This window comes from Mus caroli, unplaced genomic scaffold, assembly GCF_978045245.1.
Source record: "Mus caroli unplaced genomic scaffold, Mus_caroli_1 scaffold_11, whole genome shotgun sequence".
Taxonomy (NCBI): Eukaryota; Metazoa; Chordata; class Mammalia; order Rodentia; family Muridae; genus Mus; species Mus caroli.
In genome coordinates, this window is record NW_028227266.1 from 73,655,252 (window position 1) to 73,680,523 (window position 25,272).

The 25,272-nt window shown below is 43.0% G+C and overlaps 1 protein-coding gene across 3 annotated transcripts in view; it reads left to right on the forward strand.

Moving 5' to 3' along the window:
• Positions 1-25,272, forward strand: part of Atosa (atos homolog A) — a 76,937-nt gene that overhangs the window by 37,428 nt on the left and 14,237 nt on the right. For all 3 annotated transcript variants that reach the window (XM_021173437.3, XM_021173436.3, XM_029482023.2), the window contains 6 exons: positions 12,710-12,894; positions 15,022-15,224; positions 15,715-15,840; positions 17,767-19,582; positions 21,458-21,571; positions 24,278-24,357. In XM_021173437.3, coding sequence (XP_021029096.1) covers positions 12,710-12,894; positions 15,022-15,224; positions 15,715-15,840; positions 17,767-19,582; positions 21,458-21,571; positions 24,278-24,357 — 2,524 coding nt within the window. The remainder of the gene's footprint in view (positions 1-12,709; positions 12,895-15,021; positions 15,225-15,714; positions 15,841-17,766; positions 19,583-21,457; positions 21,572-24,277; positions 24,358-25,272) is intronic.

Sequence of the window (25,272 nt, forward strand, 5' to 3'; positions counted from 1 at the left end):
TGTAATGGTTTCCACGTGGTATAAAGAGAGGCTTCCGTGATGAGGGGTGATGATAGTAGCCAGACTTGCCCATGAAAGGTAGCTCGTACACAAAGAGGGTCGGAGCTAGGCTTGTGGATTTGCAGATGGGGAAGGGCCAGAAAAGGTGGCCCTTTAGCAGTTTTAATGCAACTAAAGTTACAGAACCAATACATTCTACAGTCACTGTGACATGTTACAGTTATAAAGTTACTGTTCTGATTATGAACACAGGGTGGTCTAGTTTCAGGGAGAAGTCTTTCAGTGTTGAGAGTGTGTGTGATGCTGTCTGCATATTTTAGTATTTGCTTAGGCCAATGTCAACTGTTAGTCTTCTAGTCCAGCATGACATTTTGCACATGACACAAATGTAGGCACTGTGTTTTAAGCTCCCCTGTCCACCAAGCTTTTGAAATCCTGCAGTTTGAGCGGTCCATCTGTAAATGTTAATCACAGTGAGTGTGGCTGGCACTGACGTGGGAAGCAGCAGTTGTTTATGACACTTAGAGGACTCAGGGTAGATATGTGCTGGGCTCTTATTTTTCTTTGAAAGGGAAATTATATTATTAATTTCAAGAGAAAGACACTGTCAGCTCCACAGGATGTCAAGCAATCCAGTTTGAGAAATTCCTGCTCCTCACTTGTGTGTTATTAATGAATCTATGTAGGTTTGTGTTATAAACAACAAGGATGGGCCTTTCATTAGTACAGAACTCTCTGTGACTCCCTTGTGTAGTTGTCACTTTCTTCTCATTTCCTGGTTTTAAGGTTCCATTAAGAGCAGGGATTCTGACAGAGGCAGGCAGAGCTCTGATTTGGAGGCCAGTCTGGTCTACAGAGTGAGTTATAGGACAACCAGGGCTACACAAACTCTGTCTTGAAAAAAAAATGGAAAAAAAAAAAAAGGAGCAGGGACTCTTGGGGGCTGGAGAGATAGCTTACCAGCACTTGATACTTTTTCAGAGGACCCAAGTTTGGCTTCCAGCAGCCATGTAGGGCAGTTCATGATCTATAACTTCAGTTCCAAGAGATATGATGCCCTCTTCTGGCCTCTCTGGGCATTACACTCATATATACACACACACATACATACACACATAAATGTTTAAAAGAAAAATTAAGGAGTTCTGAATCTGTAAACATTATTCTACAGTGGCTGAACTTTGAAATTTCTTCGGAAGCCTTTTTAAAAGATGCATGTTTGGTCTTAAATGGAGTCCTAGTTTTATTGTGTCATTGTTTTTTTCACCTGGGTTCTCAGGACTAGAGTCAGGACCTTGCTTTGAATCACAAGCTCTGCCTCTGTGACCTGCCCAGACCCTGTTTGTAGTTTTAAAGATTTCCAGTTTGTTCCATGTACAGCAAAAACTCAAAACATGAGATTTCAAACTTGTCAAAGTGTCTTCTAAAATTAGGTCTCAGCAGAATCATGTTACACAATAGCATGTATGCCATGAGCATGTTCAGACAGCGTGCTTTGTCTTCTAAATGAACAAGGCTATAGGCTGGGTATTGCCTCCGTCTTTCTCAGGAAGTCAAGCTTTAAGCAGATATAACCTAAAGCACAGTCACGACTTGGACTCTAGCTATCATGATCCTAACCACCAAACCATAATTTGTCGTTATTCTTGGTGGATCCAAGAATACTGAACCCTGGTCTTCATCCATACTGGGCAGCCACTGTACCAGTGCTGGATGCACCCGATCCTCAAATGGAGATTGATTTTTACCCTATTTGTAGTAAACACACTTTCTGATGACTGGTTTTTGTTTTTGTTTTAATTTTGGTCCAGATACACAGTTTCCTTAGAAATCTATAAATCTAAGAGCTGAATGAGGTGGTGCTCACCTGTAATCCTAGCAGACAAGAAGCTGAGATAAGGGCTAGAGAGATGGCTCAGAGGTTAAGAGCATGGATTGCTCTTCCAGAGGTCCTGAGTTCAATTCCCAGCAACCGCATGGTGGCTCACAACCATCTGTAATGGGATCCAATGCCCTCTTCTGGTGTGTTTGAAGACAGCTACAGTTTGCTCACATATAATAAATAAATAAATAAATAAATAAATCTAAAAAAAAAATCTAAAAATAAATCTAAAAAAAAATCTAAAAATAAATCTAAAAATAAATCTAAAAAAAGAGGCTGAGGTAAGAGGACTGGAAGTGAAGGTCTACCCTGGGTTACATAATGTGCCTATTTCTCTGTCTGTCTGTCTATACATTTGTCTATGACTATGTCCATCCATCTACACAAACATAATGAATTCTGTTCTTATGAGCATCTATATCTACAGCTATTTCTTTTTTTCTTCAGATAAAAGGTTTGCTGGCTCAGTAGGTTCTCTAAGAATGTGGGTATATCTTCAGAAGAAGCTGAAAAACACTCATCTAGGAGACTTTGCTTACTTTGGCTTTGGTCAATCATGCTATATTGCTTGTAAATGAGAGTCATACAGAAATCCATCACTTCCCTTCCTACGCTTGGTTGGTTTGACAGGCACATCTCCTCCACTTCCTAAATGAGTTTTGAAGGAACACAATAGTTTAATTGGCAGGATTATTTTTTTAACAGGTGAAACATAAAATGTTTGTATATCTTATTAATGACATTACAGATTTGATGGAGTAACAACAGTAATTGTATATTAATGACTTATATAATGGGCTCTGCTTGGAGTAGATACTGTGACTGTGCTGTGAGCTTGGTACACATGTTTTAAATTAATTTTATCTTGAGCTGTATGTTCATGTGTGGGTTGTGTATGTGAGCATAGGTACCTATGCAGGTGAGAGGTGTGGGATCCCAGGAGCTGAGATGGTGTGTGCGTCAGCTGACATGGCGGCTGGGAACAGAGCTTCCATCGTCCTTAAGAGCAGCTCATGATCTAATCTGCTGAGCCATCTCTGGCCATGGCACACGTACCTTCACATATTGCTGTATAGCTATCATTGTGAGATTAAATGAGATAATCTATATCACGGTGTCTGACATCCAGGATGCATATACGTATCTGTGGCTACAGCGTTTAGCAGCATTAAAGCTGTGGTAGAACCACAGCTGATGCAGAGAGCAGTGCCGTGCTCTTCAGTGTCAGTGGAAGAGAGCAGCTGTTTCATAGCTCCGTGCTGCAGGGAAGCCCTTAACTAAACAGGCGGATACTGGTTTGTAGAATACCGGATGGCCATGTGCAGCATGGAGCGCTGCTTATTAAAGACGCTCACTCTGACATTTCCCCAAAAATACAGAAACGCAATACTCATTGTTCTAAACCATGGAATTTTGCCCAAGAAATTTGGCTGTGGAGGTTATATAAAAGAAAGGTTATTCACAACAGACTTGGAGAATGTCAGTCGTTTTAGAAAGGCCTTTCCCTAGTTGCTTAATAGCTCTTTGCTTGCAATACAAGTCTAGTATCAAGTATTAAGGTGCAACCCTTCCTCTTCTCGCACTAGCAAACCTCTTCTGTTTTTAGACACTGAAGACATTTGTGGGTACTGTGTGGGTTAAGTGCTTAGCTAGGACTGGAGACTAAGCTCTGGGGTAGAGTACTTGCCTAGCACGTGCAAAGCCCCGAGCTTAGTCCACAGCCAGCTGATCATAGTGCACCCCTGTAATCCTGGCCCTCAGGACGCTGAGGCAGAAGAATTCAAGGCCACACCAGCCTGGGGTGCATACTGAGGCTCTATCTCAGCAAGACAAAAGATATAAACTAGCTGGGCAGTATGAGAGAATGGATGCCATCTCCTTGAGGATTCTGGTTTACACAACATTTATGAAATGAAGATAACTTTATAAACAGGCCTTCTTGACCCAACAAACAGTGTGAAAACTATAGTTATTACATTTAGTTGTGAACTATTAAACACTCTGTTGCCAAGGTCAGAAGATGTTCACTATTGCTACTTCTGTACTGTTGTTGTGTCACTAGCCATCATAATACAGCAAGAAGAAAAAGCATAAAGACTGGAAATAGAAAACTCATTTGCAGTAATTATGGTTGATTCATTAGAACATCCTGTGTTCGGGAGACAGGAACACCTTGGTGATCAGCCTTAATAGCAGTGCTGTATGCCTGTAGTCAGTGGTTTGAGGGTATTCTTAAAGAACAGAAAGTGGCCATTAAAATGTAGATAGTAGGAAGCATTGTGGAGGTTTGACCCAGCAATCACGTTTACACTGTTTAGAGAATTCTGGATGGACAGGAGCAGAAGGAGACGAGAAGCAGAGAGCCCAGCCATGGAACTGTTGTAGTTACTCTGGAAGAGATTACAACCATAGAAGAACATGGGAGAGAAAACAGCTAGAGCTTTTGGTCTTGGCTCCTTGAGCATGTGCAGGGTTAGAGTGTAGAGTGTAACTTCACTCTAGGAGGGTAGGAGCAGGAGAGAGTGGCAGCTGACACTGGGCTTAATGGATTCAGTGTGGGTTTTATTTTCCCTCTGTCTCTTAGTCTTTATGATTTCTTTGCTCTCCCTATCTTTATCTAAATTTCATTATGTAACCTGCCACAGAACAGATTCTTTTTCATTTGAGTGAGGCCATTTTAATGCTTTCCATACATCATTTCTCATTATTATAACAACTATAACTAGTTGGATGGTTAACTATTAAAATTACCAGAAAGTCAAGATAACCATCTTAGTTGATTTTGTACTATTATGACAATATCCCAGACTTCATAATTGAAAAAAAATTATTACATTTACGTGTGTGGGTTCATGTGAATGTACATGTAGATGCATGGGTACCCGTGCCACAGAACATATATGGAAGTCTCAGGATGACTGTGCAAATCAGTTCTCCTTCCACCCGTGTGGGGCCCAGAACATTAGGCTTGCCAGCAAGTACCTGTAGCTACTGAGTCATCTCCCCAACCATCAGAGTCCTTAACTTTAAAAGAACACACATTTAGTCTGGCGGGGGGGGGGGGGGGGGACCCCCAGCTTAGTTTCAGCTATGTGAAAGCCTGAGGCAAGAGAATTGTAAGCTACAGGCTGGCCTGGGCAAGATAATGAGAGCCTGTGGGAATGGATTTACTTCCTGCGGGTTTGTGACTAGGAAGTTGAATATTGAGGGGATACTGTAATCTAGCAAGAACCTTTGATCCCATAGTGTGTGTATGGTGGGGTATGCCCAAGTGTATGGAGTCCAAAAGTCAACCTGGGGTGTCCAGGCTCTTCTCAGCTGCTGGCTCCCCCTCCCCCTTTTTTGAGACCAGCTCTCTCACTGGTCTAGAACTTAGCAAGTCCCAGATATCAGTCTATCTCCTCTGCCTTCCTGACACTAAAATTGCAAGCCCATAACACCACAATGGGTTTTTTTAAAAAGTGTGTGTGTGTGCATGCATGTGCCCTGTATGTATGCCTGTGTAACGTGTGTGCCGGGTGCCCACAGAAGTTAGAAGAGGGCCTAAGATACCCTGGAAATGTTATTATAGATTGTTGTGAGCCAACCTGTAGGTGCTAAGAATTAAACCTGGGTCCTCTAAATGAGCATCCAGCACTCAAAAACACTGAGTCATATCTCCTAATGAATGTTTTTAAAGTATTTTTTTATTTTGTGTACATGTTTGTGTGTTTTTGTGCATATGAATTCAGTGTCCACAGAGACCAGAAGAGGACTTCAGATCTCCTGGAGCTGCCTTAACAACCATCTGATGTCCTCCTCTGGCGTGCAAGTGTATATTCAGATATAACACTTATATACATAAAATAAATAACTAAATAAAATGTATTGTAAATCTAGGCATGGTGGCAACAGAAATGGTCCGAGTACTTGGTAGGTTGAGGTGGGAGGATTGCATGAGCTCGCCTGAGCCACTGTCAGTTCTAGTTACCCTGAGCTACATACTGAGACTGTCTCAAAAAACAAAAGGGAATAAAAGAAAAAAACTGATTTAAAAATGAGAATAGAGCCAGCAAGATGGCTAGGAGGTCAGGGCCTCTTGTTTCAAGCCTGGCAGCCTGAGTTCGGCTCCACGGTAGTGGGGTCTTACTTATCTCCTGAAAGCTGTCCTCTGACCTTCATACTTCGTGGAATACATGTGCATACATATTCATATACAAAGTAAAAATGTAAAAACCACCACCACCACCACGACAACAAACCAACCAACCATGCTAACCTAAAAGTAAACCATTTACATGTATCTGCACTTCTGAGGCTTCCACTCTATTTGAGTGGATCCAGAGAGTACAGTTTTCTTCTGCCAGGAGTGCTTGCTTTAACATCTTTGGTCATATATGTCTTCCATAGGTGAATTGTCTCAGGATGGTTGCTTTCACATCTCTTGTCATGCATGCCTTCTGCAGGTGAATTGTCTCCGGTTTGCTGTGTATGTTTTGTTTTGTTTTGGAGACCAACCCTGACCTCCTTTCTCGAATGAGTCCCCCCTCATTCGTGGGGACTGCTCAACTCTGCTTCTGCCTGTGCCTCAGCATGGAAATCTGTTCCCATTTCCCCGTAAGAGGTGCCCACCCTATGTTTGGTTTGTAGTGTGAGAGTAACCCATATCCCTCTTTCTCTGCTTTGGATGGAAACTGCCCAGAAGCTAGCAGAGTTTCCTGAAGGGGAAGGTTTCCCTTCAGCATGTCCCCTGGAGAGAAAACAAGGCCTGTGGGAAAGTCCTACTTCCCCCCAAGGACATATAAGGTCTTTCTCTCCTAACAGTTATCATTCCTCCATTAGAAACAAAGAAACGAAGTAACATGTCTGAACTTGCCTAAAATTGGACTCTTTGGCTCTTACTACCCTTTTGTGTAAAACTGCATTCTCCAGTGAATCTTTTAATTATAGTCACAAAGCCGGGATTAATTAAAGGACAATTTTGTGACTGAAACAGGAGGATTTCTTGGAGTTGGATGCCAGACTAGGTTATATAGCAAGCAAGTTCAAGCCAAGCTAGAGTACAAAGTAAGATCTTGTTCATCCACCCACCCACACCCCAGCAAAAAAGGGAAGAAACATTGTTTTAAAAGTTCTTTACATGAATTTTACTTCTCTTTGGCTTTCAGTTTTGTTGAGTATACTCTAGCTTCATTTCTATTTTTATTTTGTGTGTGGGTGTTTTGTCTGCATGTCTGTCTGTGCACAACCTACATTCTGTGTCCTCAGAGTCCATCAGACTCCTGTAATTACAGTTACAGATTGTTGTGAGCCACTATGTCAGTGCTGGGATTTGAACTTGGGTGCTCTGAAAGAGCAGCCAGTGCTCTTAAGTACTGAGCCTGCTCTACAACCCCCCAGCTTCATTTCTTAAGGAACATGCCTCATGACATTTCTTCAGGCAGACAGATACATCAGAAAGCAAACACTCATGAAAAGAGTAGTTTAATTCACTCTCTAGTTCCTTGGCAGAAAGGCCACTGAGGAAATCATCCTGACTCTCTGAATTAGTACAGCTATAGTGTTTTAAGGTAAGCGTCTATCAACTGTGCTGGGTTTATTATTTAATAGCTGACTGTTAACTAAAAATAAACCTAAGTTTCTGCCATAGCAAGGCATGCCAAAAATCAAAGGACAAAGACTTTTTTTTTTCTTCAGAAGTTTCAGAGGTAAGAATTTTGATTACATTGGCTGGGGGTGAGACTCAGTATTTGACCACCTCAGTAGCGTGATTGGAACCCTGCATCTGACGCACAGCACTGAGGAACGTATCATCTCAGCTTGCCCAGTCCTGGAGCTTACATCTTTGTGCCTTGGGATTCTACCAACTCTCACATTGTAATAATCCAGGTTCAAAATTAATTCTAATTTAGGCATCGTATTTAACCCTTTGTGCATACAATTAGCCTTTAAAGTATCATTTATCTGAAGCCAAGACCAGTGAGATGTCTTAGCAGGTAAATTCACTGCCAGGTGAGTTTGATCCCCAGAACCCACAAAAGGACAGTAGAAGGGGAGACTTGACTCCAGGAAATGCCCTCAGATCTTTACATATGTGGTGTGGCGCACACAGCAACACACACACAACAAAACCAAGTGAAATTGAATAAAAATAATGCAACCAGCAGAACCCATAACAAGCTGCAGGTTTCTTAAATAATACCTTATTTCTTACAAAAAAAAAAAAAAAAAAAGAAAGAAAGAAAGAAAGAAAGAAAGAAAAGACAAGAAACAAGAGAACTCTCTAGCTGTCCAGAGAGCTTTCTAGAACCCACACCATAAGTTGAGTTGATTGCCTTTGAATCTTTTTTCTGAAATAAAAATAAGTCAGAGTTGATGATAATGTATGTAAGCGTGGGCAAATGACTTTGAAATTTCTTCTTCTCATCCACAAAGGAGGGAAATAGTGTCCAATGGTATCATTTTAAATTTAATAAATAGTTATTCTGTGCCCCTTATGTATATGGAAATATTCTAAAAATTTTCTTTTTTTACAAATAACTGTTGTGACTGCAGTCTGAAGTCAGTTTTATTAAGTGGAAAGGGGGTTGAGGAGCTGGCTCTGAGAGTTACATACTTGGCCACCAATGTGGCCCAGAGTTCAGACCACCAACACCCACATGAAAGCCTGGCAGGCCTGACAGCCACCTGCAGCTCCAACTCAAGAGGTGGAGACAGCAGATCTCTCAGGTGAATTACACTCCCTCAGTGTGTTCCAGGTTCAGCCAGAGAGCCTGCCTCAAGAAGTAGAGAGCAGTTGGGGAAGATGCCCAGCACCAACCTCCATCCTCACGTGCATCCTCACACACATGTGAGCACTCACATACATACAGAGATAGAGATTAATAAGGGGGAAGCTGAAATAAACGAGTTGTGTAATGGGGCTAGGGAGATGGCTCCGTAATTTAGAACAGAGGATCAGAGTTCAATTCCCAGGACCCATGCTGGGTCAGTCACAACTCCAACTTCAGTGCACCCAGCTTTCATTTCTGGCTTCTGTAGGCACCAGCGCTTACCTGTACATCCCCACACAGTTCACACATATGTACTTAACTTTAAAAATTAAATCTTTAAGCTGGCCACTGGTGGCACATGCCTTTAATCCCAGCACTTGGAAGGCAGAGGCAGGTGGATCTCTGTGAGTTCAAGGACAGCCTGGTGTACAGAGTGAATTCCAGGACAGCCTAGGTTGCACAGAGAAACTGTGTCTCAAACCAAAAACAAACAAATCTTAAAAACAAAAACAAAAATGAAGTCAATCCATGATGTTTATTGTGGCTGTTTCTCATAATCATGTGTTGATATAATTTTTTTAGGTTTATATAATTTTTTTTAAAAATACTATGTGTATGTGTGCAGTGTGCATGAGATAGAGTGGGCATGTATGTTCGTGTGTGTGCATGTTGTAGAGATGGAGGCTAGAGAGCAAGTGTGGGCGGTTGTGTTTCTTTGTTCACATTTTGGTGGGTTCAGGGATGCATGGTTAAGATACTCACTGTGAGGAAACAGATGGTTCCGCGTGCTTCAGGGCTGTCAAGATAGTTGGGCTGGCTTAGTTCATCTGTAGTGCTGATTGGTTTCTTTAGCCTTTCCTTTCTCCTAGTCAGTGCCCCAATTTTGGAGAAGGTTGTCCATAAGAAATGGTAACGGGTCCATGTGGATGTGGAAGGCATGACTCTGGGTTGCGTGCCAGTGTCTGGCAACAGCTGTTCACTGCATCAGTGGCTTATGCAAGCACTGGGAAGAGAAGGAAGTCAGTAAGAGGTCAGTGTCGAGAGCAGGTCAGAAAGAGGCCTTCCACAGATAGACGGGGCATTCTTCACAAACCTGTGGGTCTATGAAAGGGAGAGGAGAAAGTTGCCTGCTGCACTGGAGAGAGAATGGAAGGACACGAGCTTTCTACACAGGACTTTGTCTGGGATGGAGGGACTATTTGGGGAGCTGCAGAAGCTGAGTTGACCTGGGACTCAGTCAGCATCCAAAGCAGAGTTCATGCCACATTGTCCATCCAGCAAAAGCAGATGGCTCTGTGGCAGCTCTGGCCTGAGCATCGGGCTTGAGGGTCTAGAAGTGCATTCATTAGGAAGCCAACCACCGAAGGAGAGATATAACCAAACCTTTGTACCCTGAGGATTGTAGTGGAGTGGGTCTTCAGTAAAACAGATCTCTACTAGGTTGGGAGATGGAGCAGCGTCCCTCAGCCTCTGTGTACTGTCTCAGCCTCTGTGTACTGTTTACAGTCTGGCTGGGAGCTGGGGCTGGGCTGGGGCTTTGGAGAGCTGTGCTCTCGAGGCTCTGGACTGGAGCCCACTTCAACTAGAAAAGCAAGCAGCTTAGGCATAGTGAAAGCTCTAGACACTTGGGAAGAGCCACAGATGAAATAGGTTACCTCGCCACTAGATGTGCGAGGACTGGCTGTGACAGTTCCCAGGGTAGTGTCTGAGAGCTTATTTGGAGGTTGAGTTTGACTTTCTCAGGATTCTTTCAGCCCTGAGAGTCTATGCATCTCTGCTCTTCAGAAGCAGTGGAGCTGGGTCATGGCCAGCTGGCCCAGCATTTGGGAGGTAGAGGCGGGAAGACCAGAAGGTTAAGTACAGCCTTGACTATATATAGTGAGTTTAAAGCCAGCCCAGACTAAGTGAGAACTTGTCTTTAAAGAGAAAAGAAAAAAAGAAAGAAAAAAATTCTTAAAACAACAACAAAAAACCTAACAAATGGAAGGAAGGAAGGAAGAAAGGAAGGAAGGAAGGAAGGAAGGAAGGAAGGAAGGAAGGAAGGAAGGAAGGGAGGGAGGGAAAAGGGAAGGGAAAAAAGGAAAGGAAAAAGTTAAGTTAGAAGTAGCTCAGGGAAAGCCCCCTAGGAGAGATCACAGGCTTCCTGAGGACGCAGAGTGAGCAGAGCCTCTGACTGCACCAGAACCTGCCATGCACACACATGGCTGCCTTTGCACCATGGAAAAACCCGGTGCAGTTGGGCAGCACACAGCTCTGTGTAGAGGGATGGAGGAGGAGTGTCCTTCCCAAGTCTGGCTGGGCTGCTACACATGCTGTTTGACTTATTTCTGTAGCCTGCCAAGGTAGTAGAAAGATTCCAGGCCACTCAAACCTCAGAGTAAAGTGGAAAAGAGGCCAGGGAAAAACCTAGGAGATTGCTAAAAAGTATCTTATTTAAGATAATATTGTTTTATCTTCAGAGAGGCCTGTTTGTTAATATGAATCAAAATTGTTCATTTGTGAGTTTATTCCAGCCATAGTGAGTTCACTAAGCTGAGTATTCAAGCATATTAGTTTTCAAACATATTTATAAAAATTCTTTTTATCTATTTAGAAAGCAACTGGATCATCCTATACATCCAACAGTATAGGATTGATTAAATAGATCAAGCTATAGTTACAGTTAAGTAAAAATAGAGGCCTACGTTTGAGAAGGAAAGTGGTCTACTAGATTAAGTTAAAACATGTTTTTTAAAAAGATAGAAAGTAAGGGGCCAACAAAATGGCTCAGCTATTGAAGGTGCTTTCCAGCAAGCCCGATGGCCTGAGATCAATCCTCATGTAGGGAACAAACCATTTTGTCCTCTGACCCTCTATTTGCACTGTGGCATACACACCTGCTCCATAGGTGCCCACACACATGCACATGCACAAATAAAGTAGTAAAATGCAACAAAAAATGTAAAGGTAGGAACAATGATGGATAGTCGTGTCTCTCTCGGCCTATCTGTAAATACCCCTCGATTTATGATCTAATTTAATTCCCAAAGGAGATTTGAGACCCTCTCTTTTCCAGTCAGCTCATTATTATAATTTATAGTTCTATTTCCAGAAATAATTCTGTATCACAAAAATACCAAATGAATAAAAGTGTGTGTTAGATATATATTATTTTCATTTTAATTTAAGAAACAAAAGTATGTAATAGGAGATCTTTATGGTCATGGTGAACAACAGCATTATTACAGTGGTTTAAGGGCCTGGTTTCTGGAACCAAATTGTATATCCAAATTGCGGATTGTCTGGGGTGAGCATGTGCCAGCTCCCTCCCCTTGCTTCGATTGCCTGTGAGATGCAGGCAGGAGTCCTCATCCATCAGTGCCCTGAGGACTGGGCTTATCTGGACCATGTACTTAGAACTAGTGATACTCATGCCAGTAGAACACCATCTGAAGTGTTAGCTGTCATCTTCCTGCCTCCACCTCCTCAGTGCTGGGGTTTTAGGTCTCGGCTACACCCTCAGTCTGAGAAAGGCTTTGTCATTGGCAGTGATGGTTTGGGTTTTTGTTTTTTTAGTTTTTGCTTTTTTGAGACAGGGTGTTATATAACCAAAAGTTGCCTGGAACTCACTGTGTAGCCTAGGCTGGCCTCAAACTTAGAACAATCCTTGTCTTAGCCTTCTGAGTGCTGCGAGTGTTGCCCCAGCTGTCATGGAGTCCTGTTGAGTACTTTAGGGTTAGAGGTTTATCTCAGTGACAGAGTAGATAGGAATGGTGCTGTAATCTCAGAGCCTAAGAGTGGGAGACAGGGAGGTTAGGGGTTCAAGACCAACCTCTACCACTCAGTGAACTCAAGGCCAGCCTGGGTTGTATTGAAACCCTATCTCCAAACAAGTAATTCATTAAAAATTAATGTGCTATGGATATAGCTCAGTTGTAGAACACTTTTTGGCATGGTAAAACGCTGACCTAGTGTGTATGTGGCCCTGGGTTCAGTCCCATAATGATAGATAAACAGCAACACTATAAAAAAAAATGTGACTAATTCAAGTGGTGGAATTCTTAATACAATGAAGAATTTTCCTTTTTTATGCCAGATGCCTTGGATGAGTATTTTGAATATGACGCAGAGGAGTTCTTGGTCTCTTTGGCCTTGCTGATAACTGAAGGACGAACCCCAGAGTGCTCTGTGAAAGGCCGTGCAGAGAGTTTCCACTGCCCTCCAGCGCAGTCTCGCTTCCCAGGAACGGCCAGACATGAATGCAGCGACAAGCTGGCCCAGGTGAGGACTGGGCTCCATTGCTGTTTGTGCTCTGATGTCTTCATCCCTGCTGTTCTGTCATGGTGGCTGTTCTGTCATGGTGATGTTTATATTTGAGTGTGGCTTGGAAGTGCTCCCGGTGATTCCCTAAGCTGAGGAGGTGTTGGAAGCCCTCCTGCCTCCCACTCCACAGTAGTGTTCTGTGCTGCCATCCCCTTTCCTTTAGCTATGGACGCTTTCTTTTTTGCCAATTTTTTATTAGATATTTTCTTCATTTACATTTCAAATGTTATCCTGAAAGTCCCCTATACCCTCCCCACACCCTGCTCCCCTACCCACCCACTCCCACTTCTTGGCCCTGGCATTCCCCTATATACTGGGGCATATAAAGTTTGCAAGACCAAGGGGCCTCTCTTCCCAACGATGACCAATTAGGCCATCTTCTGCTACAAATACAGCTAGAGACACAAGCTCCGGGGGTACTGGTTAGTTTATATTGTTGTTCCAACTATAGGGTTGCAGACTCCTTCAGCTCCTTGGGTACTTTCTCTAGATCCTCCATTGGGGGCCCTGTGTTCCATCCAATAGATGACTATGAGCATCCACTTCTGTATTTGCCAGGCACTGGCAGAACCTCATACGAGACAGCTATATCAGGGTCCTTTCAGCGAAATCTTGCTGGCATATGCAACTAGTGTCTGTGTTTGGAGGATGATTATGGGATGGATCTCCGGATGGTACAATCTCTGGATGGTCCATCCTTTCGTCTCAGCTCCAAACTTTGTCTCTGTAACTCCTTCCCTGGATATTTTGTTCCCTATTCTAAAGAGGAATGAAGTATCCACGAGTTGGTCTTCCTTCTTCTTGATTTTCTTGTGTTTTGCAAATTGTATCTTGGGTATTCTAAGTTTCTGGGCTAATATCCACTTATCAGCGAGTGCATATCAAGTGAGTTCTTTTGTGATTGGGTTACCTCACTCAGGATGATATCCTCCAGATCCATCCAATTTATGAATTTATGAAATTCTTAGGCAATGAATTTATGAAATTCTTAAGCTATGGAGTCTTACCTCAGCCCTTCCATTGTATGTTCTTATTAAATGACCCACACTATTTCTCTTGTATTTTTCAATGAGAATAATTTTTATTAATATTTTAAAAGAAAATTGTTAAAACATTTTAATAAGTAGCACATGATATACTTTCTAAAAGTAATATATTTTCTCATATGTATATGTGTGTTTGTATGTATATTTCTTCCAGTTATTAATTTCTTTTGTTGTGGTAATTTTTTAAAAGATTTATTTATTTCATATATGTGAGCACACTGTCACTATCATTCAGACACACACACAAGAGGGCATTAGATCCCATTACAGATGGTTGTGAGCCATCATGTGGTTGTTGGGAATTGAACTCAGGACCTCTGGAAGAGCAGACAGTGTTCATAACTGCTGAGCCATCACTCCACTCCTGTTGCTTGTTTTTGGGGTTTTTTTGTTTTTTGTTTTTTATTTTTTTCGAGACAGGGTTTCTCTGTGTAGCCCTGGCTATCCTGGAACTCACTCTGTAGACCAGGCTGGCCTGGAACTCAGAAATCTGCCTGCCTCTGCCTCCTAAGTGCTAGGATTAAAGGTGTATGCTTGTTTTTTTTTTGTTGTTTTTTTTTTGAGACAAAGTTTCTATGTGTAGCTCTGGCTGTCCTGGAACTCTCCTTGTAGACCAGGCTGACCTTGAACTCACAGAGATCTACCTGCCTCTGCTTCTGAGGTACTGGGATTAAAGGCATGTGCCACCACTGCCCAGCGATTTACCACGCCACAAGTCCTCTACTGCTGAGCTCTCTATTGTTTTTACATTTATTTAATATATACGAGTGTTTTGCCTGCATGTATGTGTTTGTTCCACCCGATGCCAAGTACCCATGGAAGCCAGAAGAGAGCAGTGGATCCCCTGAAACTAGGTTTACAGATGGTTGTGAGCCACGATGTGGGTGCTGGGAATAGAAGAGACAGCCAAGCCTGAAAAAGTGCTACTGCGTGTGCTGTGTTTCTTGTGCAGATATCTACAATTATGGTTTTGAACTTTAAATACAAAATTAAGGCAGTTATTGAGAATATTCATTTGTTTATCTCCCTTTTCTCCCAGTGTCGCCAAGCCAGACGAACCAGATCTGAGGTCACACTGTTGTGGAAAAATAATCTTCCAATCATGGTGGAGGTGATGCTCCTGCCAGATTGCTGCTACAGTGATGAGGGGCCTAGCACAGAGGGGACAGATCTGAATGATCCCGCCATTAAGCAAGACGCACTGTTACTGGAGAGGTGGATCTTGGAGCCAGTTCCCCGACAGTGAGTTGTTCAGCTTGGTCTCCAATTTTCCATGACCTCCTGCATGTATGTCTTTGTTACCTTACCCTGCCACTGCATCATGTCTCTGAACACCCCCCCTTCTTTCTCTCTCTCTCTCTCTCTCTCTCTCTCTCTCTCTCTCTCTCTCTCTCTCTCTCTTTGGTTTTTCGAGGCAGGGTTTCTCTGTGTAGCCTTAGCTGTCCTGGGACTCACTCTGTAGATCAGGCTGTCCTCAAACTCAGAAATCTGCCTGCCTCTGCCTCCCAAGTGCTGGGATTAAAGGCATGCGCCACCACACCCAGCTGAATTCCCCTTTTTTATGTGGTAAAATTGAGATACTTAGTACATTGGTTCACTATGTAATTATGACACCAAATGACATTAGGAAATTCACGTAGGTGCTCTTAGAGTACACATCCCGAGAGACACCTGTCCCCTCTTTCCTCTTCCAAAAGCAGTCTCTCAGTCTCAGCCGTGTTTCCTCCCTTAGGAATGGTGACCGCTTCATCGAAGAGAAGGCACTTCTGCTGGCTGTCAGATCATTTGTGTTTTTTTCTCAGTTAAGTGCTTGGTTGAGTGTTTCTCACGGTGCTATTCCACGAAACATTCTTTACAGGTATGTATGTCTGTCCAGGGGGAAAGGGTCAGTTTATAGTCAGTCTACTGAGTGATGTTTAGCCTGTCAAAAGCATTTTTCCTTCATTTATAAATGAAAACCAGTATACGCTGATGAAGTTCTTCTCAAAACAAGTTAGGAGAGTATATTATTTGGGAAATATATTATATGGATAGTCTTGTTGAGCTGTATCTTGTTAAGATGGCTTGGGGGTTACATTTGGTGGACAAAGCTGTTTAAAGAACACTCAGCTTTACCTTAGGAAGCTGAGCTGGACGTAATGTCACCGTACAGTGGGAACTGAGGTCCCCTGAGCTCTGGAGTTTTCTATCTCAAACATATAAACATTGCTGGACTTAATGCTGTGTGCTCACAGCGCCAACTATTCCAGACGTGGGGTAGGATTGCTGGGACAGTGGGTTTGAACCTGGGCAAGATAGCAAACGCTTGTCTTAGGAAGGAAAGGAGGGAGGGAGGGAGGGAGGGAGGGAGGGAGGGAGGGAGGGAGGGTGGGAGGGAAGGAAAAAAGGAAGGGAGCAAACAAGGAAGAGAAGCACATGTTTGCGTGACTTCTTGTATGCATGTGTGTGTTTGTATGTGTGAATAAAGAAATATGCAGGCTGCCAAGCAACTAATTGTTTCTTTATGCAGGTGAAATAGTCTCTAGACTGTCCTGCTCAATAAGCAGAATCAGCTTATTTAATAGTAAACACAAAGCCCTGTTTTTTCTTTGTTTTTTGTTTATTTGGTTGTTTTGGTTGTCATGTGGCCTTATTTTTTTATCCTTTTTCTTCTTCCTTTGTGTGTGTGTGTGCGTGGGTGCGTGCGTGCGTGTGTGTGTGTGTGGTTTTCTTTGGTTTGGTTTGGTCTTGGTTTTTTTGTTTTGTTTTGTTTTTTTAAGATTTATGTATTTATTTTATATATGTGAGCACACTGTAGCTGTACAGGTTGCTGTGAGTCTTCATGTGGTTGTTGGGAATTGAATTTAGGACTTCTGCTCACTACGGTTGGCCCCACTCACTCCAGTCAACCCTGCTCAGTCCCTGCTCAATCTGGCCCAAAGATTTATTTATTATTATAAATAAGTACACTGTAGCTGTCTTCAGACGCTCCAGAAGAGGGTGTCAGATCTCATTATGGGTGGTTGTGCTGGGATTTGAACTCAGGACCTTCGGAAGAACAGTCAGTGCTCTTACCCGCTGAGCCATCTCGCCAGCCCTGGTTTTGGTTTTTTGAGGCAGGGTTTCACTGTGTATCCCTGCCTGTCCTGGAACTAACTCTGTACACCAGGATGGCCTCAAACTCACAAAGATCTGCCTGCCTCTGCCTCCTGAGTACTGGGATTAAAAGCATTCGCCACTGCTGCCTGGTACTTTTGGTTTTCTATTTTGGCAAATATGAATAATTCATAATATTTTTGAGCCTTTGGTGTTTTCTGTAGCTCCTTCCTGTAATCTCGCAGGAGGAGGATCACTGCAAGTTTGAAACCAACTTGTGCTGCATAGTAAATTCCAAAACATCTAGGGCTACAGAATGAAACTCTATCATTTTGTTTGTTTTTGTTTTCGGGGCCAAGTTTCTCTGTGTAGCCCTGGCTGTCCTGGAACTTGCTCTGTAGATCAGGCTGGCTTCGAACTTAGGGATCTGCCTGTCTCTGCCTCCCAAGGGCTAGGATCAATGGTGTACTCCACTACCATCTGGCTATAAAATTTGGTCTTAAAGACTTTTTTCTGTTATTTTAAAGTCCCCTCATCCAAATTCAACCATCTGTGCCATGTGTGCTGCTTTTAGCGGTGACATACAAGATAGAGTGGCTGAAAGTGGACCTTGGTGGTACTTAATGCAGAGATAAAACTGCTTTGTAGCCTTAAAGTGCTTCGGGGTGACGGGGGCAGCTTATGACTGATCTGTGTTCTCTGTCTCTAGAATCAGTGCTGCGGATGTTGACCTGCAGTGGAGTTTTTCCCAGACTCCAACTGAGCATGTGTTTCCAGTCCCCAATGTCTCTCACAATGTGGCCTTGAAAGTCAGCGTTCAGTCCTTACCCAGACAAGCTCATTATCCGGTTTTGACCTGTAGTATTCATACTAACATTGGTCTGTATGAGAAGAGAATTCACGAACAGGAGCTTAGAGCCTGTCAGCACCATGGCCCTGGTGAGGTGGAGTACCGTTGTCCCAGCAGCTCACAGAGCCTATGCAGCCAGCACACATGGACCATGGCACCCGTGAGTGCCCTGCACGTCAGAAGTGGCATGCCTCCCGAGTACACTGCAGCCATTAGAAATGTCAGGCTCTGCCCAGGCACAGGTAGCAAGTCTGACCATGGGGCACCTCAAGCCAGTGTCCTGGGCTTCAGTGGCACCGGGGGAGAAGTGAGGTCACAGGGGGCATCAGTGAGAACGTTCAAATCACTGCCTGTGGTCGATTCCAGTGTCTCCAGCTGTCAGAGCTCTCGGCAGCCAGTAGGGGAACCTAACCCTTTAATGGACTCCTTGATTCAGGATCGACAAGAAGTCATTGCCAGGATTGCTCAGCACTTGATTCACTGTGACCCCAGCTCCTCTAGAATGTCTGAACTCCCCTTTAACACCCAGGAGTCCACTTCACTTAGCCCAAAGCTTCACCCAGTTTCACAGGAAAGTGGATGTGTGAGAAGATATAAAGAAGCATTCTCTGTCTCTTTTGGGAGTCCAGAGTTTGGCTCCCCAGGAGACAGCAGGGAGGGGAAAGTCAGAGAGAAGTCAGAAACCAGGCCAGGAGAAACCTGCACTTCTCACAGTCTGTACCCTCACCAGCCTGCTGGGGAGGCAAACCCGCTGATTGGCTCTTTACTCCAGGAGCGGCAGGACGTCATAGCCAGGATTGCACAGCACCTGGAACACATAGACCCCGCAGCTCACATTCCCCGGCCTGCATTCAGCAAGCACGACTCCAATTCCATTCCTTCTAAAGTGTTCAGGAGTTCATTTGATGACAAAACCTTGTTGAAGAAGGGCAGAGAGAATGTCTCTGTCTCTGCGTCTCATACAGAAGTGTCCTTATTGGGAGACAGAGGTGATGGGGAAAGCCTCAAACCTAGTAAATGCTTGCGATCTGTCAAATTCAGCCCTCAAGAAAAGCCTTTGAAACCTGAAGTAAGAACTCAGCATCAGAACCATCCTGATAGCATCAGCCCCACAGCCAGGCAGGAGTTGCTGAACAAGGCTGCTGGCTTACTAACTTCCTCTAACACAGCTCTCTGCAATGAAAGCAGCTTGGGTTTGATTAGCAGATTGGAAAGTACATCCTGTAAATTACACCTTAAGGAGCAAGAAATGAGCCATGAAACTGAGAAACAGTGTTTGCATTGCAACAGTATTGACAAACAGATTTGCACAAATACGTGTACGGAGAAAATCAACGACGAGCGTAGTCCAGGATCTCTCCGTCATCTCCAGTGTGATGATTCAAAAGGTATTGACTCAAAACTAAAAGTGACTCTGCTGGAAATGCCTGACTATTTGAACAAGAACAAAACGAATTGTTCAAGTAAAGACTCCACAAGATCCAAGGCGTGTGAGCAATGCGTTCGGGTTGGCACAGAAAATTACCTCAGTGAAGAGGTTGAGGGTCCCAGAAGCACTGTATCAGACCCACTCAAAACTGAACAGGAGGAAAAAAGGGACTCAGGTGCTGGAAAACCTCAAAGCGTAAAGCACTGTTTGTCTGCAGGCGAAAGACTGCACAGCGCAGACATATTGGTAGGTAACGTGATAGTTCAAATGTGATTCTTAGGCATTAGAATTGGATTCACTGGAAATGTGATTATGAAGGCCCAAGGGTACCTGTTATCTGTAGAGTACCCAGTGTGGTGTGATAAGATTTCTACAGAACTATCACTGTTCTTGCCAATAACCCACCCTCTTGAAAGTCAACACAAGGTAAGAGAAGAAATGGATCATGGGTCACATGGTTTAAAATCCAGTGTGGGGTCCCTTCTTTAAAAGTTTTGATTACAGCAGCAAAACTGTCAAGGCTCTGTGAGGTCTGTCATTTAAACCTTTCAGCAGCAGCCTAAAAGCTATGTGACCTTTTCCTGCCATTCAGAAGCACCTAGCCTTTGTATTTGGCCTGGGGACGCAGGGATGAATGTTGTGTGTGTGTGTGTGTATTGATTTCTGCATTCTTTCCTGGGTCCTCTCAGTTATGTCAAATGCTTATAGAACTTGGCACTTTACCAAGGAACAGGTAGGACACATGGGGGAAACAGAGGCTCAGAGGGTTGGACTTTCTCTCTCTCTCTCTCTCTCTCTCTCTCTCTCTCTCTCTCTCTCTCTTGCCCCAGGGCCAGAAGCATTTTTTTTTTTTTATTTAACCCCAAAGGTCAGAAGGACAAGATAACTCATCCTGGGTCACAAAGCTGATAAATGGGCTGGTGAGATGGCTCAGTGGGTAAGAGCACCCGACTGCTCTTCCGAAGGTCTGGAGTTCAAGTCCCAGCAACCACATGGTGGCTCACAACCATCCGTAATGAGATCTGACTCCCTCTTCTGGAGTGTCTGAAGACAGCTACAGTGTACAGTGTACTTACATATAATAAATAAATAAATCTTTAAAAAAAAAAAAGCTGATAAATGTGAACTGCGATCAACTTAGGTTATTTATTTATTTTTAGTTTTCATATTTTTTGTAAATTTCTGATCTTTAGATATAAATTTGTCCAATTTGTAAGTATTCCCCCCTGCTTCTTGAAAGAGGGTCTCAGTGGTTGCCCAGGCCAACCTCGAGCCCTGGGCTCAAGTCTTCCTGGCTTAGCCTTGGAAGCCACTAGGATTACAAGCATGTATGTATGTGTGTATGTATGTGTGTGTGTATATATATATATATATATATATATATATATATATATATTACACATATATAATATATATGTATATGTGCCACTCTTCCCCCTCCTCCTGTTTTGTGACTCACAGTAAAAACAGTGCTGTGACCACGTCACTTGATTCATACCACTTTTTAGAAAAGTTTTTTAATTGTGTTTATATGGATGGGTAGTTTGCCCACGTGTATATGTGAACATCACATGAATATCTGGTATTCACAGTAGCCAGAGGAGGGCTTTGGGTCCATCTGGAACTGAAGTTACATAAGGTTGTAAGTCACCATGTGGGTGCTAGGAACCAAACCTGAGTTCTCAGGAAAAGCAGGAAGTGCTCTTAACTGCTGAGCCCTCTCCCCAGCCCCGTTCTATATTTCCAAATTTGTCATCCTAAACTACATCTTCTAAAAATGGCTCTTGGCACAGTTATATACTTTATAGTCTTAACTCTGATTTCTAGCTGGTTTTTCCTACAAGTTAAAATATTAGATGCTAGATTGTGAGTGAACATGTTGATAAAAGAGTTGTATTGGGCACACTTCAAAATTTTTGAGACATGATATCAGAAACAAGTGCTATATGGGTCTGTGTTGATGTGTCTGCATGTGTGTAGGTGTATGTTTAGACATGTAAGATAGAAAGGGCTTTTTAGCTTCACCATCAGGGGTGTATATCTCAGAGTGCATTAGCAGTGTAGCTACAAATTTGCCATTATTTAAATATTCCCACTAAAATCTAGTACTTTTCCTCACAGAGGACTACACTGAAACATTCAAGTGTCTGGAGGAAACATAATTTTCATTCCTTGGATGGGACATCAACCAGAGCCTTTCATCCTCAGACGGGGCTGCCTCTCCTCTCAAGTCCAGTAAGTTCCCTCAGTTCCCTCACGCCCAGCACCTGCAGGCAGGCCGCTGGCATGCTCTCAAGCACTTCAGCCAACAGTGACAGAAATATTTCGATGCCCGTGAAATAAATTTTCAGTTAGAAAACTTCATGGGTTTTGATAGTACATTTAACAGCTATATAATAATACGGGGAAAGACTATACATTGAAAGAAAATGAAATGTATTTTACTGGTATTGAAATTCTTCCTGGAGCTGGAGAGATGGCTTAGTGGTTAAGAGCACTGACTGCTCTTCCAGAGGTCCTGAGCACAATTCCCAGCAACCACATGGTGGCTCACAACCATCTGCAATGAGATCTGATGCCCAGCGTGTCTGAAGAAAGTTATAGTATACTCATATACATAAAATAAATAATTATTTTTAAAAAATAAATTCTTCCTGAAGTTCTTTTGCTAAATATTATGTTACTAAGTATAAAAGAAAAAAAGATTTTTAAAAATGCCTTGATGCTGATGGAATTTCATACAAATAGATTTTTTTTCTCTTATCTCAATAAATATTGGTACCAGCAACAATGTTATTTAGAAACTAGTATAAATAAGAGCATAGTTTTGAGTGCAGTGATTAGAAACTCCTCTTGGAGGGCTTGGAATGTTGCTCAGAGACAGAATGATCCACTTGAGAGGGCTAGATGACTGCAAACCAGTGGCTGTTTGGCTATAAAGAGAGACCCTGTCTCCAGAAAGCCGGGGGGGGGGTGGGTTGTGTTTGAAGGGAAACATCTGGATATGGAATTATTCTCCTTGAAGTGTGCGCACCCACAAAGATGCATGTACATACATACATGCATGTACACATATGCACACACACAGATGCATGAACGTACATGCACTCCATATGGAAAAATAGTAGAATGGAATCAGCTGAGTGGAAGTTTAGTAAATACACAGGCAGATATTTAGAAAGCACTTAAGTGTGACAGACAGGAAGGAGAGGGAATGGTAACCCTGGAGGAGCCAGAGAACACAGGTATCACGCTCACCATGTGCAGCAGAAGCTCCAAGCACAGACCAGGCCGAGCATCAAGAGTGAAATGAAGGAAGACAGAGGGCTTTTCTGAAGTGTGAGTTATGCTGGATTGTACACATATGAGCTCACCATTGTTTTGGCTGCTTTATTTTATATGGTCAGCTTCTGAGACACAGTTGAGTCAGAGACTTTTTCTGTGGTATTAAAGATTGAACCCATTTAAATGAGTGCATGCTAGGAAAGCACCCTACCACTTGAACATACCTTTCCCCACTCTGTGGGCATGGGGAGGCAGCTTTAACTTTGATGCAGGGTCTCCCAGAGAGGTCCATCCCATCCAGTCCTGACCTTTCTGCTCTCTCATCTCATGACCTCTGTAGCTTCCAGGGTTGCTGTCACTTCTAGCCATGATGATCTCAGCCGTTTCTTCTCAGACCAGTGCCTCAGTTGTATTTTACACTAATTATTCATGCTTTACAAACATGCTTCCCCAAACAGATCTAACTCTCCTGTTGTATCTGTCTTTACCTTTAATTTGCACTTAGAGCTTTCATTTTCAGTGTATTTTGAGATATGTATCTTGTGAGAAATATAACCTAGTATATGCTGGTGATTGAAAATTCAGAGCACTGTTTTACAAACCCATTCTCTGTGAAGATTGCATTCTTGGGATGTTACAGTGGGTAGGATGCCAACACTCTTATTTTTTGTCCCTTTAGTTTAAGCTCTAAACATTACAGGTACACATCCCCCAAAGTGCACAGGTAGATAGAACTTACAAATAAGGATAGGAGGTGGTTCAGTAGGTAAAGTTGAGTTCAGATCCCAGTGCCTCCACAGAAGCTGAGCCCAGCAGCACATGACTATAGCCAGTGGTGGGGAGGCAGAGACAGAAGGATCTCTGGCACTCACTGAATCCATGAGCCCCAGGTTCAATGAAAGAGCCTGACTCAAAAAGTAGGGTAAAGACTGACTGAAGGACTGGAGAGATGGCTCAGCGGTTAAGACCACTGAGTGCTCTTCCAGAGGTCCTGAGTTCAATTCCCAGCAACCACATGGTGGCTCACAACCATCTGTAATGGGATCCAATGCCCTCTTCTGGTGTGTCTGAAGACAGCAGCAGTGTACTCATATAAAAAAGTCTGACTGAAGAAGGTACCTACATTGATCTCTGACCTTCACACATATATGCACATATGTATAAACACATAGTTGCACTTGTACACACACACACACACACACAAAGTAAGAGTCCTTGTACAGAAAAATCATGTATGCTTTAGTTTCGGGGAAAACCTAGTTTTACTTAGAACCTAGTTAAAGTACTTTTAGGAATCTCCTGAGTTCTTTTTCTATAGTAATAAAATGAGAATGAAAGAAAAATATGTGACAAGCATCATTATTTGAAGCAAACTATTGTGAGAGAATTTTTATTACTTTAAGGCTATGCTTTGAATCAGTAAGAAGCCTCAGCAGGTAAAGCCTGGCTGCCGAGCCACATGACGGGAAGAGAGAACTGACTCTTGTCACTGTCCTCTGACCTCTGCGTGTGTGCTCTAGCCTACATGCACCTATACACATACAAACAAAGAAATAGCTGTCATTTAAAACAACATGTTTAGCCTGGATTTTCTAAGAGTTTTATTAATTTTAAAAGTAATCCTTAAAAAAAAGTAAGTAATTACTTTGCCTTTAGGTTCCTCAAAGAAAAACACAGTCAGGCTGCTTTGATCTAGACACGTCACTGCTGCATCTGAGAAGCCTGTCCTCCAAAAGGTAATTGCCTCAAACGCATAGGTGTGAAGGAGAACTGTGCAGCAGACGTGCCGACTCTAAGTCAAAGTGTCATAGGAAATATTATTTCGGGGCTGGAGAGATGGCTCGGTGGTTAAGAGCAGCGGCTGCCCTTGTAGAGACCACAGTTCAACTCCCGGCACCCACAAGGTGATTCAGAACCATCTGTAACTCCAGTTCCAGGGACCCTGACACCTTCTGGCCTCCATGGACACTCGGCATACAGACAGACATGCAGACAAAACACCCCTGCATATGAATATTATAAAAATTAAAGAATTTTAATTAAAGAAAAAAGTCCCGTTTTCATGCTGCTGCTGCACATACACATAAAGAGCGAGACAGTGAGCTTGGCTGTGTGCTCCTCACAGCGGTTCAGGGGCCAGGCCCATCAGTTCACTGCTGAGCCTTCTGTCTTCCAGCCTGCATTGCCTGCCTGCCTGCCTCCCTCAATCCCCCAATCCCTCCCTTTCTCCTACATCCCTCCTTCCTTCCCTCCTTTAGAAAAGCTCTATTTTCCTTGTCAGTGATCCAGCCTGTGTTTTAGGCTAGCATTCTATCACTGGGCTGCATCTCTAGACAGCTCTGTAATTACAATCGCATAATTTTGCCTTTGAATTCTTGTTTTCAGCTGAAAATGATGTAGAATTCAGAGTATTGTATATTTTCGGTAACTTCTACTATGTGATGTGTTATAAATATTCATTACTGAATATTGCTAATAAAATATTTAATCTGAAATTTCAACTACAAATTTTACATATTTTTTTAACTTTTTCATTCTTTTGGTTTTTAAGATAAGGTTTCTCTGTGTAGCCCTAGCTGTCTTGTAAATCACTTTGTAGACCAGGCTGGCCTCAAACTCACAGAGATCCGCCTGCCTCTGCCTTCCAAGTC